This window comes from Mustela nivalis (assembly GCF_964662115.1).
Source record: "Mustela nivalis genome assembly, chromosome: 1".
In the NCBI taxonomy this organism is placed as follows: domain Eukaryota; kingdom Metazoa; phylum Chordata; class Mammalia; order Carnivora; family Mustelidae; genus Mustela; species Mustela nivalis.
This window is the reverse complement of record NC_139020.1, coordinates 209,475,764-209,488,958: the sequence shown is the minus strand read 5'-3', so window position 1 is coordinate 209,488,958 and position 13,195 is coordinate 209,475,764. Positions and strand designations below refer to the sequence as shown.

The following is a 13,195-nucleotide window of genomic DNA, read 5'->3' as shown; positions in this document are numbered from 1 at the left end:
CCTTCTGGATACCGGGGCTGATCATAGTATCATTAATGAAGTTGATTGGTCAAAAGATTGGCCCCTACAAAGGGCTGATCAAACCCTTAGAGGCCTAGGGGTTGCCCAAAGTCCTATGGAAGGATGATGAAGGTCATAGCGGCCTGGTTCAGCCATATGTACTTAAGATCCCTATATCTCTCTAGGGAAGAGACATTCTTACTCAATGGACCTAAATTTGACTACTGAAGCCTTTTACAGTGAGAAAGCTCGAAACCTCATGACTAAAGCTGGATATTCAGGTGTTGGAGGATTAGGGAGGAAAAATCAGGGTATTACAAATTCAGTACCCCTAAGTAATTATACCTCTGGGATTGGTGGACCGGGGTTGGGTTTTTCATAGGGGCCACTGAGCCTTTGAAAATTCAATGGCACAATGACAAGCCTGTGTGGGTTTCTCAGTGGCCCCTTCCCAAAGAAAAATACGAAGCAGCCCACACATTAGTGTATGAACAACTTGTTGCAGGACATATAAAGCCTTCCACTTCACCATGGAATACTCCTATCTTTGTCATTAAGAAAAAAATCAGGTAAATAGCGGTTATTGCATGATTTGAGAGCAATCAATGCCCAAATGGTTATCATGGGATACCCTTGGTATCTGCCCTCCCCTCGAGTTGGCCTTCAATTGTTGTAGATATCAAAGATTGCTTTTTTTCTATACCATTACACTACAGTGATACCCCCCGATTTGCATTTACCATACCCACTATTAATCATTCTGGTCCTGATCAGCAATTTGAATGGACAGTTCTTCCTCAGGGTATGGCTAACAGCCCCACAATGTGTCAACTTTATGTTGATCAGGCCTTGCAAAAGGTCAAGGAACTCTATCCTTCCGTTTTGGTATACCACTATATGGATGATGTACTACTTTGCAATAAACAGGAAGAACAGCTTGAAAAGGCCCTTGTTTCCCTTTTAGAATATTTCAAACAGTTTGACTTGAATATAGCCCCAGAAAAAATCCAAAAAACATCTATCAAGGACTATCTGGGCACTAGACTTGATGATACTAAAGTTAAACCTTTAAAGGTAACCCTACGAACAGATAAATTAAAAACATTAAATGATTTTCAAAAACTCCTGGGAGATATTAACTGGATCAGGCCATACCTAAAACTCACTAATCAGGAACTACATCCCCTGTTCGAGACATTGAAAGGAGACTCTGACTTGAACTCCCCCCATATTTTATCTGAACAAGCTCGAGAAGCTGTTAAATTGATTCAAAATAGACTTGAGACTGCCCAAGTTGATAGAATTAATTACTCTGAAACCCTATATTATTGTGTTCTTGCAGTAGAGCACACGCCCACTGCTGTTTTTTGGCAGGACGGTCCCATCTCCTGGGTCAATTTAGCTTACTCTCCAGGAAAAGTTCTCCCATGGTATCCCAATGCCATAGCTAAAATCATATTGAAAGGACTAAAACTTAGCATCACTGCATTTGGCAAACAATCTGACGTCATCCTAACTCCCTATACACAAGAACAGTTAACTTGCTTAGCAGCATGTGACAATGATTGGGCCATTACTATGACTATCTCAACTGCAAAATTTGACAATCATTACCCGGCAAACCCATGGCTGCAATTTAGTCTTACTCACCCATTAATTTATCCAAGGGTTATACGTCAATCACCTTTGGATAATGCAAAACTCGTTTTTACTGATGGTTCTAAAAATGGGGTGGGCACTGTGGTTACCCAAGATAACACTTGGACATTTTTATTTCAAAGCTCCTCCCCTCAAATTACAGAGCTATTTGCAGTCATTAAAGCCTTTCAGTTGTTTCATGATACACCTTTTAACTTGTTATCAGACAGCAAATATGTTGTCCAAGCTGTCTCCATCCTGGAAAACGTAGGTCACATCAGCACCAAATCCACCATTACAGAAACTTTAAAGAATCTCCAACAAATTATATGGGACAGAAAGGTACCCTTTTACATAGGGCATATCAGGGCACATACGGCTCTCCCCGGCCCCTTGACGGAAGGCAATCGCACTGCAGACATGTTAACCAAAGAGCAATTTATCTTCACTTTAATGGAAAATATTCAACAAGCAAAACAGTTTCACAAGCTATTTCATGTTAATGCTCTTACTTTCAGACTTAAATTCAACATAACTAAAGCTCAAGCCAGGGACATTGTAGTCTCTTGCAAAAACTGTGTTATCCTCCTGCCATCCCCCTCCTTAGGAGTTAACCCACGAGGCCTGTTACCCAACCATATATGGCAAATGGATGTTACTCACATCCCTGAATTTGGTAAATTAAAATATGTGCATGTTTCCGTGGACACATGTTCTGGTGTCATATTCGCCTCTATCCATGCTGGGGAAAAATCCAAAGATGTTATTTCCCACTGCCTTCAAGCCTTCGCCGCTTGGGGTAAACCTCGACAAATAAAAACAGACAATGGACCTGCATACACCTCACAAGTATTTCACAGTTTCCTTACTCAACTAAACATTACCCTAAATCATGGTATTCCATACAATCCTCAAGGACAGGCCATTGTGGAACGTGCCCACTTAACCATCAAACAAACTCTTTTAAAACAAAAAGGGGGAATAGGGGACACGTTCCGGTCCCCTAAAGACAAACTAAATACAATTCTATTTATTTTAAATTTTTTGACGCTCAATAAAAACGGTCAAGCAGCAGCTGAAAGACATTCAGCCTGTATCGATTCTTCCCCCAAGCCCTTAGTTTTTTGGAAGGATATCCTTACGGGACAATGGAAAGGCCCGGATCCTGTATTAATCTGGAGCAGAGGCTCCGTTTGTGTTTTCCCACAGAACAAAGAAGTGCCAATTTGGATTCCAGAGAGATTGATCCAGAAGGCCCCTGAGAACGAGGATGAGGACAGAGGAAGCCATGATCCTCCTACTGTCGTAGGGGACTCTGATATTCCTAATTCCCCCAACGGCGACACGTGAATTATGGGCTATTCTGAAGGCTTGGCCCTATCCTTTACCTTTAACTAATTCTTCCTTTATCTTACCCCCATTCTTCACTAGCTGATATACTGAGTGTTGGTTCTATTGTTCCTTTTTCTGCGCTTTGTGTTACCCCTGTAAAATTCTCTCAATTTAATAAGGCCAGCAATTCCTCCCAACAGCTCTCTTAGTATTTGCAGGGTCCTTGGTATGACGATTTTCAAAATTTCACATGAATCCTTCTGGCTGAGATAACTCGAGTAAATAGTATGCGTGTGCAACCAGCTTCCCTTCCAGAGCTATTTCCAACATTCAGCAATATGTTCCAGTTCACCAAACAATGGGCTGGTACAATTGGTCATCTTGTCCTCCTCCTTATTGGCATTCTGCTTCTATTCAGAAACGTTCACCAATGGAGAACATAGCAGCGAGAGCAGAGCCAAGCTATAGTACAAGCCTTTATGTCAATAGAGGCTGGGACATCTCCCCAGATATGGCTAAGCATGCTAGATCAGTAGTCAAAGACGGGTAAGATCAGTAGAGAAACATAGCAACCTAAGACAGGACAGAGATCATCGATATCTTGTGTCTGATGATGGGTAAGGATGTTTTCTGCTACTGATGACCTAAGACAGGCACGATCTCTGCCATAAAACAAAAAAGGGGGAGATGTCGGGGACTGCCTCCGGCCGGGAAAGTCCCCACCACTACAAGAAGGCGCTTGGCTCACTGCTAGCAAAATACGCTGCAAGTATACAATGAACTTTCTGGTGAAGCCCGCCTAAAGAAGGACATAGTTATTGGTTGTATCAAATTTAATCAGCATAGTAACAGGACTCTCATTGGCTCTCCCCATTGCTTGGCCCCTTATTGGTCACCCTGCTGTATATAAGCTAAGGAAGTTGATTAAATAAACGGAAATGAAGCATTAACACCATACCAGGCTCATTGTTGTCCTTGCAGGCCGAGGGTGACACAGATGGAGTGAAAAGAAGGGCCATCTGTACCCCAATGTTTATAGCAGCAATGGCCACGTTCGCCAAACTGTGGAAAGAACCAAGATGCCCTTCAACGGATAAATGGATAAGGAAGATGTGGTCCATATACACTATGGAGTATTATGCCTCCATCAGAAAGGACGAATACCCAACTTTTGCAGCAACATGGACGGGACTGGAAGAGATTATGCTGAGTGAAATAAGTCAAGCAGAGAGAGTCAGTTATCATATGGTTTCACTGATTTGTGGAGCATAACAAAAAGCATGGAGGACATGGGGAGTTAGAGAGAAGGGGGTCGGGGTAAATTGGAAGGGGAGGTGAATCATGAGAGACTATGGACTCTGAAAAACAATCTGAGGGGTTTGAAGTGACGGGGGTGTGGGAGGTCAGGTACCAGGTGTTGGGTATTGTAGAGGGCATGGATTGCATGGAGCACTGGGTGTGGTGAAAAAAATAATGATACTGTTATGCTGAAAATAAATAAATGAAAAAAAAGAACTTATGATACTCAACAGCCCAAAAACAAATAATCCAATTAAAATGAACAAATAATTCAAGAAAACTATTGTATCTATTCAAATATGAATAGATAATTTTCCAAAGAAGACATACAGATGGCCAACATTGCTCATCGTCAGGGAAATGCAATCAAAACTACAGTAAGATATTACTTCACACTTCTCAGAGTGGTTAAAATCAACAATACAAGAAACAAGAGTTGGTGAGGATGTGGAGGAAAAGGAACACTCATGTTCTGTTGGCGGGAATGCAAACTGGTGCAGCCACTCTGGAAAACAGTATGGAGGTTCCTCAGAAAGTTAGAAATAGAACTACCCTATGATCCAGTAACAGCACTAGTAGGTATTTACAAGACACAAAAATATTGATCCATGGGGCAACTGGGTGGGTCAATAATTAAGCATCTGCCTTCTGCTCAGGTCATGATCTCTGAGTCCTGAGATCAAGTGCTGCATTCTCTCTCTCTCATTCCCCCTGCTTGTGTTCCCTCTCTTGCTTTCTCTCTCTCTTTCTCTCTCTGTCAAATAAATAAATAAAATCTAAAAAAAATTACTGGTTCAAAGGGATACATGCACGCTGATGTTCATAACAGCATTATCAACAACAGTGTTGTTGGGAAACAGCCCATTCATCATCGACTGATGAATGGATAAGGCAGATGTGCTGTATGTATACAATAGAATACTAGTCAGCCATCAAAGGAATGAGATTTGCAATGGAGCTAGAGAGTATTATACTAAGCAAAAGAAGTCAGTCAGAAAAAGACTAACTACTACCATATGATTTCACTCATATGTGGATTTTAAGAAACAAACTAGCAAAGGAAGGGGGGGGGGGAGAAAGAGAGAGGAAAACCAAGAAACAGACTCCTAACAAAGTGCTGGTTACCAGAGGGGAGGTGGTTGGGAGGATGGGTGAAATGGGTGAAGGGATTAAGGAGGGACTCGTCCTGATGAACACTGGGTGATATATGGAAGTGTTGACTCAACATATTGTACAACTGAAACTAATAGTACACTGTATGTTAACTAACTGCAATTTATTTTTTTATTATGTTAGTCAACATGCAGTATATCACTAGTTTTTGATGTAATGTTCCATGGTTCATTATTTGCATATAACACCCAGTGCTCCGTGCAATACATGCCCTCCTTAATACCTACCACCAGGCTATTCCATCCCCTACCTCTTCCCTCTAAAACCCTCAGGTTGTTTCCTGGTGTCCACAGTCTATCATGTTTCAACTCCCCCCTGATTCCCACACCCCTTCATTTTTCCCTCCCTTCTCCTAACTGTAATTTAAACAAAAAAAAATTTTTTAAAGGTGAGTGTGGTACAAAAACAATGAATACTGTTATGCTGAAAAGAAATAAGTTTTTTTTTTTAAAAAGGTGAGTTGAACAAAAAAATAAATAAATAAAATCAGGAAGTGAAAAAAAATAATATGCTCCTATCCTTAACTCTGAAATGATGATAATACATGCTGCTATCTTTCCGGGGGTGGCAACGCAGATAAAAGTTTGCAAACTAGGTAGAAAATTCATCTCAGTGTCTGGCACATGGAGTCCCAAGCTAATGGTTTACAACATTGTGTTTACTGATATCATTTCCACCCTCACCATTATCATCACCTTCAGGACCATTTGGAGGACTTAGGGAACAGTTAAAAAGGACCTCTTTCCTGTTCTGATGGAAGATGCCCAAGAGAAAAAGAACTAGCAAGAGACAAAAATAGAAATCTAAATAAGAGTTCTAGGGTGCCTGCCAGGACCAACAACACTAGGTCTTCACAGGGTTTGGCATTGAATCTTTGCATTTTGGTCCCCTCCTGTCTGCTTATCCCAACTGTCCCAATGGTTGCTGAGGAGGGAACAATGCTCTCCCTGTCGCTGCTGCATTCAGTCACTCCCACTCTACTTCATACTCACTGGTCTGTACTGTGTCTCTGCTGGAGGAGGATGGAGGATGGCAGAGCTGGCTGCCTCTCCCCTGTCTTTAGCGGGATGAGGACTGAGGCTTTGTTTCCAGGACTGGCAGGAAGACAGATGCTGGTATGGGTGTCCTCAAGCAGATGGCTCGGGGAGGAGGAGACACATGTATGGAGCCCACTGACCTGGCACTGACAACTAAAAGGCTGGAAAGCACAGGCTGATTGTTTACAGTTGAGGGCTCAAAGCGCTTGGCACATAATTAGCCAGATTGGTCCATGTTCTCCCAATCTCTAAGGACTTGCTATTATTAATTGATGGAGAAAAGTGAATGTACTGGGTCGGCAGTAGTATCTAGACCACATCCTCTTCTCAGGAAGAAGCTGACTTCTATTCCTCATTTCTGACTTCCAAGTTACTTATCTCAACGTAAAATTCAGACGCATTTTATTCAACTACAGAGAGCAACATATGACTTTTATATCTGTACAGCCACTGACTTAATCATGTAATTTAGAAAGAATTTGGTCTTCTATACCAGGAATCTTTTTTTTAATTAAATTAATTTATTTATTTTCAGAAAAACAGTATTCATTATTTTTTCACCACACCCAGTGCTCCATGCAATCTGTGCCCTCTATAATACCCACCACCTGGTACCCCAACCTCCCATCCCCCACCACTTCAAACCCTCAGATTGTTTTTCAGAGTCCATAGTCTCTCATGATTCACCTCCCCTTCCAATTTCCCCCAACTCTCTTCTCCTCTCTAACGCCCCTTGTCCTCCATGATATTTGTTACCAGGAATCTTATTGAATTTCTATTTTCTCAGTTAAAATATATGTCTCTAAGGAGAATTTTCTGTTTTTCTTTCTATACTCCCAGTTTGGGGGTTGGAATTTGTGCATTGGAGATATATGGTTTTTGCAGTTTTGAGAGACAGCTCAGGTTTTAATTTTTCTATTCAGTGATGTGTGTTATTATATTAGACAATTGTTTATTTTTACATACTTATCTCATGACTTGATCACTTGCTTAAATACTTCAGTGGTTATCAGAGATCTCTACATTCAAAATTTGGATGATCTCGAGGCTTGACTAAAAGACAAACTCAGAGTTTGATTTCTCATTAACTGATGTGAAGAAAACTTCCATATTTACCCAATTAAATTGAGTGTGTAAGAAATAGTGCTTATGTAGGTGTACATAAATGACAGAGGAAATTTTTAGAGAGCCCAAATGACAAAATGACAGGAGTATAGAGGATTGGAGAAGGAGGTGTGAGTGTTGAGATGTTTTAGAATTCTTGAAAAGGAGGAAAATTATATTAAACTGAGGTCACTTGATAGCAGGAAGAGCCTATCCAATACTAAGTTCATTGTCAGTGAGGTTGGCAGCCTATTTGCTTAGTATAAAGACAGAGCAAATTAAACCCGTTGTTAGCATTTCCAAAAGTCCAGATTGCTACCTCAGAAACTATGTGCAGCATCTGTAAAGGAACAACTGGTATGTACATGGGCTCCTGGATGTGTAGCAGAAGATGGAAGGACCCAAAGATGACTGATCATGAGAGAAGAAAGCATGGTGACAAAGTGGAATCCTAATGAGGGGGTTACTAGTGAAAGAAATGATCTCTCCTTTGCTGAGGACATGGTCCTTCACTATCCTTGAGTAATGAAAATGAGGATCAGAGTTAAATTTATCCATAATGGCTTAGGTGACTTAATCTACAGGCACAATTAGAACCACACAGTCACTGGAAATATCACCACTACTTGAAACCTCAACTGTGTACCCTTGACCAAGAGATATCATTACAATAACCTTTTTTTAAAAAATTTTATTTATGGGGCACCTGGGAAGCTCAGTGGGTTAAGCCTCTGCCTTCAGCTCAGGTCATGATCTCAGAGTCTTGGGATTGAGCCCCACATTGGGCTCCTTGCTCGGCGGAGAGCCTGCTTCTCCCTCTGCCTCTGCCTGCCTCTCTGCCTGCCTGTGCTCTCTCTCTCTCTCTCTCTCTCTGACAAATAAATAAATTTTTTTAAAGATTTTTTTAATTTATTTTTTATTTTCAGCATAACAGTATTTATTATTTTTGCACCACACCCAATGCTCCATGCAATCCGTGCCCTCTGTAATACCCACCACCTGGTACCCCGACCTCCCACCCCCCGCCCCTTCAAAACCCTCAGATTGTTTTTCAGAGTCCATAGTCTCTCATGGTTCACCTCCCCTTCCAATTTCCCCCAACTCCCTTCTTCTCTCCATCTCCCCATGTTATAGAAATGTTATTGTTATTGTTATTGTTGTTATGTTTATTGTTATAGAAAACTCATATCTCCTCCTTTCTGACCTCTGATCACTTTGAGATGTTCAGAGTTTGACCATGAAGAACAAACACATGCAAGTTATTTTTGGATGAAAGTTCTGACAAAATTCAAAACTCCTCCACCTTGGCTACACATTAGATTGACCTGGAGTGCTGTTAAAAAATCAGTCAAGTGTGGAGAAAGGGGAAACTTCCTGCATTGTTGGTGGGAATGTAAGCTGGTGTAACCACTCTGGTAAACAGCATGAAGGTTCCTCAAAAAGTTGAAAATAGAGCTACCTATGATCCAGCAATTGCACTACTGGGTATTTACCCTAAAGATACAAACATAGTGATCCGAAGGGGCACGTGCCCCCGAATGTTTATAGCAGCAATGTCCACAATAGCCAAACTATGGAAAGAACCAATATGTCCATCAACAAATGAATGGATAAAGAAGTCGTATATATATACAATGGAATACTATGCAGGCATCAAAAGAAATGACATCTTGCCATTTGTGACGACATGGATGGAACTAGAGGGTATTATGCTTAACAAAATAGGTCAATTGGAGAAAGACAACTATCATATGATTTTCCTGATATGGGGAAGTGGAGATGCAATGGCGTGGGGCACGGGGCAGTTAGGGGGTAGGAGAAGAATAAATGAAACAAGATGGGATTGGGAGGGAGACAAACCATAAAAGATTCTTAATCTCACAAAACAAACTTAGGGTTGCTGGTGGGAGGGGGATAGGGAGAGGGTGATGGGGTTATGGACATTGGGGAGGGTACGTGCTATGGTGAGGGCAGTGAAGTGTGTAAACATGGCGATTCACAGACCTGTACCCCTGGGACTAATAATACATTATATGTTTATTAAAAAATTTTAAAAAATTTTAAAAACCAATCAAGTTATTTTTACTCTCCAGTCCTATTAAATCTTAATTGGTTGTGGTGGGACTCAGGCATGAGGATTTTTAAAGTGTATCAGATGTTTCAATCATGAAGCCAAGATTGAGAACCAGTGACATACATTCTCTCACATAACCTGCATCAATAGATTTGATCAAAGCCAAAGTTTTATGGGAAATAGACATGACAGTAAAAACGGGTGAGAGAATATTTTCTTTTTTATTTAAATTCAATCAATTAACATATAATGTATAATTGATTTCAGAGATAGAGGTCAGTGAGTTATCAGTCTTAAGTAATTCTCAGTGCTCATTACATCACATGCCTTCCTGAATGTCCATCACCCAGTTACCCCAACCCCTCCCCTCCAGCAGCCCTCAGTTTGTTTCTTTTTTTTTTTAAGACTTTATTTTTTTATTTTTTTTAACTTTAAAGAAATTTTTTTTATTTGCAGCATAACAGTATTCATTATTTTTTGCACCTCAGTTTGTTTCTTATCATTAAGAGTCTCTTATGGTTTTTCTCCTTCTCTGATTTCATCTTGTTTCATTTTTAACTCTTTTCTATGATACTCTCTTTTGTTTCTTAAATTTCACATATCAGTGAGATCATATGATAATTGTCTTTCTCTGATTGACTTATTTCCCTTACCATAACACCCTCTAGTTCCACCCATACATTTGCAAGTGGCAAAATTTCATTTTTTTGATGGCTGAGTAGTATTCCAGAGAATATATTTTAAAGGACAGTTTGAATTTCTACAGGATACCTGGGTCATAGGTTACAAATACAGAAAATTCCACAGGTTAATAAGATTCAATTGTGCAATGATTTTGCCATACATAGAGTCCCAGCATATTTCCTTAATTCCATCAAAGATGTGCCAAGATAAGCAATATTTAGATATGACAAATCAGGAGGAATGGGAACCATGACTACCAAAATTATATGCCCAAAGAGGCATGTTTGCCAATTCCATATGTTTGGTTTTGCAATTATGTATAATTAACAGACAAAAAAAGGAGTTGAAGACTAGACTGTTCTGTTGAGGAGCCTCTGCAAAGCCCTCTTGACATCCCCATTCCGCAGGCTGTAAATGAAGGGATTCAGCATGGGAACAACTAAAGCATACATTACTGAAGCCACTGCATCCTTCCTGGAAGAATGTGAGACAGCTGAACTGAAGTACACTCCAAGACCTGTTCCATAAAATAAGCAAACAACTGACAGGTGAGAGCCACAGGTGGAGAAGGCTTTGTACTTCCCACCTGTGGATGGGACTCTCAGAATGGAAGAAACAATTCGTGTATAAGAGAAAAGGATCCCTGAGACTGGAATACCACCAAAGATGGCACCAATAAAATACAGGAATAATTTATTGGTGGAAGTACCATTACAGGAAAGTCTGAGGAGCTGAGGAATGTCACAGAAGAAATGAGGAATTTCCACATTTATGCAAAAGTTAAGCTGTGACAACATGAGGCAGTGAAGCTGAGAGTCCAGAAGGCTGATCAAAAAAGACACCAGAATGAGCAGGCTACAGAGGCGGGCATTCATGATGACTGGGTAGTGCAGAGGATAACAAATAGCTACAAACCGATCATAGGCCATCACGGTTAAGAGTACACTGTCCAAACATCCAAAAAGAATAAAAAAAGACAACTGAATCAGGCAGCCCATATGAGAGATAACTCTGTTATGAGTTTTAATGTCCAAAATCGCCTTTGGGACCGTGGTAGAAGTGAAGCCGATGTCAGCCAGGGACAGGATGGAGAGGAACAAGTACATGGGGGTGTGAAGACGGGAGTCAGAGCTGATGGCCAGGATGATCAGTAGATTCCCTACCATGGTGACCAGATACATGGACAGGAACAGGTTGAAGATTACAGGCTGCTGTTCTGGATCATCTGAGAACCCCAGGAGGAGGAATTCCAAGACACTTGTTAGATTCTGGGGTTCCACATAGCAGAGACAGCTTTTGGGAAATAAATGAGAGGGTTTTTTTTAAGATTTTATTTATTTATTCAAGAGAGAGAGAGAGAGAACCAAGAGACAGGAGGGTCAGAGGGAGAAGTAGAGTCCACCCTGAGCAGGGAACCCAATGAGGGACATGATCCTGGGACTCCAGGATCATGACCTGAGCCAAAGTTAGTTGCTTAAACAGTTGAGCCACCCAGGCACCCAAAATGAGACTTTAAGTAAAGGAAACAAGTATACTGGTACCCATCAGTGTGTCTATAATTTGGATTCAGGCAATTCATTAATAAAGTATTCACACTTGAGGAAAATCTAGCAAAATTTCTCAGTGGTGGCAACACATTCTTCCTAGAACTATTTTCTCATTGCCTTTGCTCCATTCACCTATTTCAAAGTGCATCCACCATGGAAAGACTGGGCTAAAGAAATAAGAAGGTACAGATGGCCCTTCTTTTCACAACATCTGTATCTTTGGGGTAAATACCCAGGAGTGCAATTGCAGGGTCATAGGGAAGTTCTATTTTTAATTTCTTGAGTCACCAAACTATGGAACCAAGATGCCCTTCAACGGACAAATGGATAAGGAAGATGTGGTCCATATACACTATGGAGTATTATGCCTCCATCAGAAAGGATGAATACCCAACTTTTGTAGCAACATGGACAGGACTGGAAGGGATTATGCTGAGTGAAATAAGACAAGTAGAGAGAGTCAATTATCATATGATTTCACTTATTTGTGGAGCATAACAAATAGCATGAAGGACATGGGAAGATAGGAGAAGGGAGTTGGGGGAAATTGGAAGGGGAGGTAAACCATGAGAGACTATGGACTCTGAAAAACAATCTGAGGGTTTTGAAGGGGCGGGGGGTGGAAGGTCAGGGTACCAGGTGGTGGGTATTATAGAGGGCATGGATTGCATGGAGCACTGGGTGTGGTGCAAAAATAATGAATACTGTTATGCTGAAAATAAAAAATAAATTTTTAAAAAAAGATCTCATTATAAGAAAAAAATTTGCAGCTATGTATGGTGATGGATGTTAATTGGATTTGTGATGATCATTGTGCAACATGTGTAAATTATGAATCATTATGTTGTACACTGAAACTAATATAATTATATGTCAATTATATCTCAATTCAAAGAAAAAAACAAGGAAGCAAACAAGTCTGGATTCTTCCTCCTTTGGTGACATTGAGACATTAAACCTCATAAGCAATGTAGAAAGACCAATGTAGAAAGCCTGCAATGCTCTCTCTAGACAGGAAGGTCTTCATACAAGGAATAAAACTTTTTATACCCTCCAGTATGTGTGGCATTATCAGACTCAACATCCTGAATAGAAACCCATCGTATTTCTGCAGAGTGTTCTATTTGATGCAGATGATGAGTGGGTCTTGAGACGATGACCATCACCACACAAGGTCTTTCTTCTCCTGCTCTGGCCTACTACTCACCGGCTCTTCTGCCTGCTGGCAAGTATGAAGTCTGCAATCTCGACTGGGCTGTGCTGTGATGAATTTCTTAAGCCCTTCCAATCTTTTCTTATAGATCTAA

General features: G+C 40.6%; 1 protein-coding gene across 1 annotated transcript in view; it reads right to left on the bottom strand.

Annotated features, from left to right (window-relative positions):
* The window catches only part of LOC309843266 (uncharacterized protein), a gene marked incomplete at its 3' end in the record, with an annotated part of 46,516 nt that overhangs the window by 9,067 nt on the left and 24,254 nt on the right, over positions 1 to 13,195 (bottom strand). Inside the window, 1 exon segment of the mRNA XM_082688594.1 lies at positions 10,698 to 11,634. Within this exon segment, the coding sequence (XP_082544720.1) occupies positions 10,698 to 11,634 (937 nt within the window).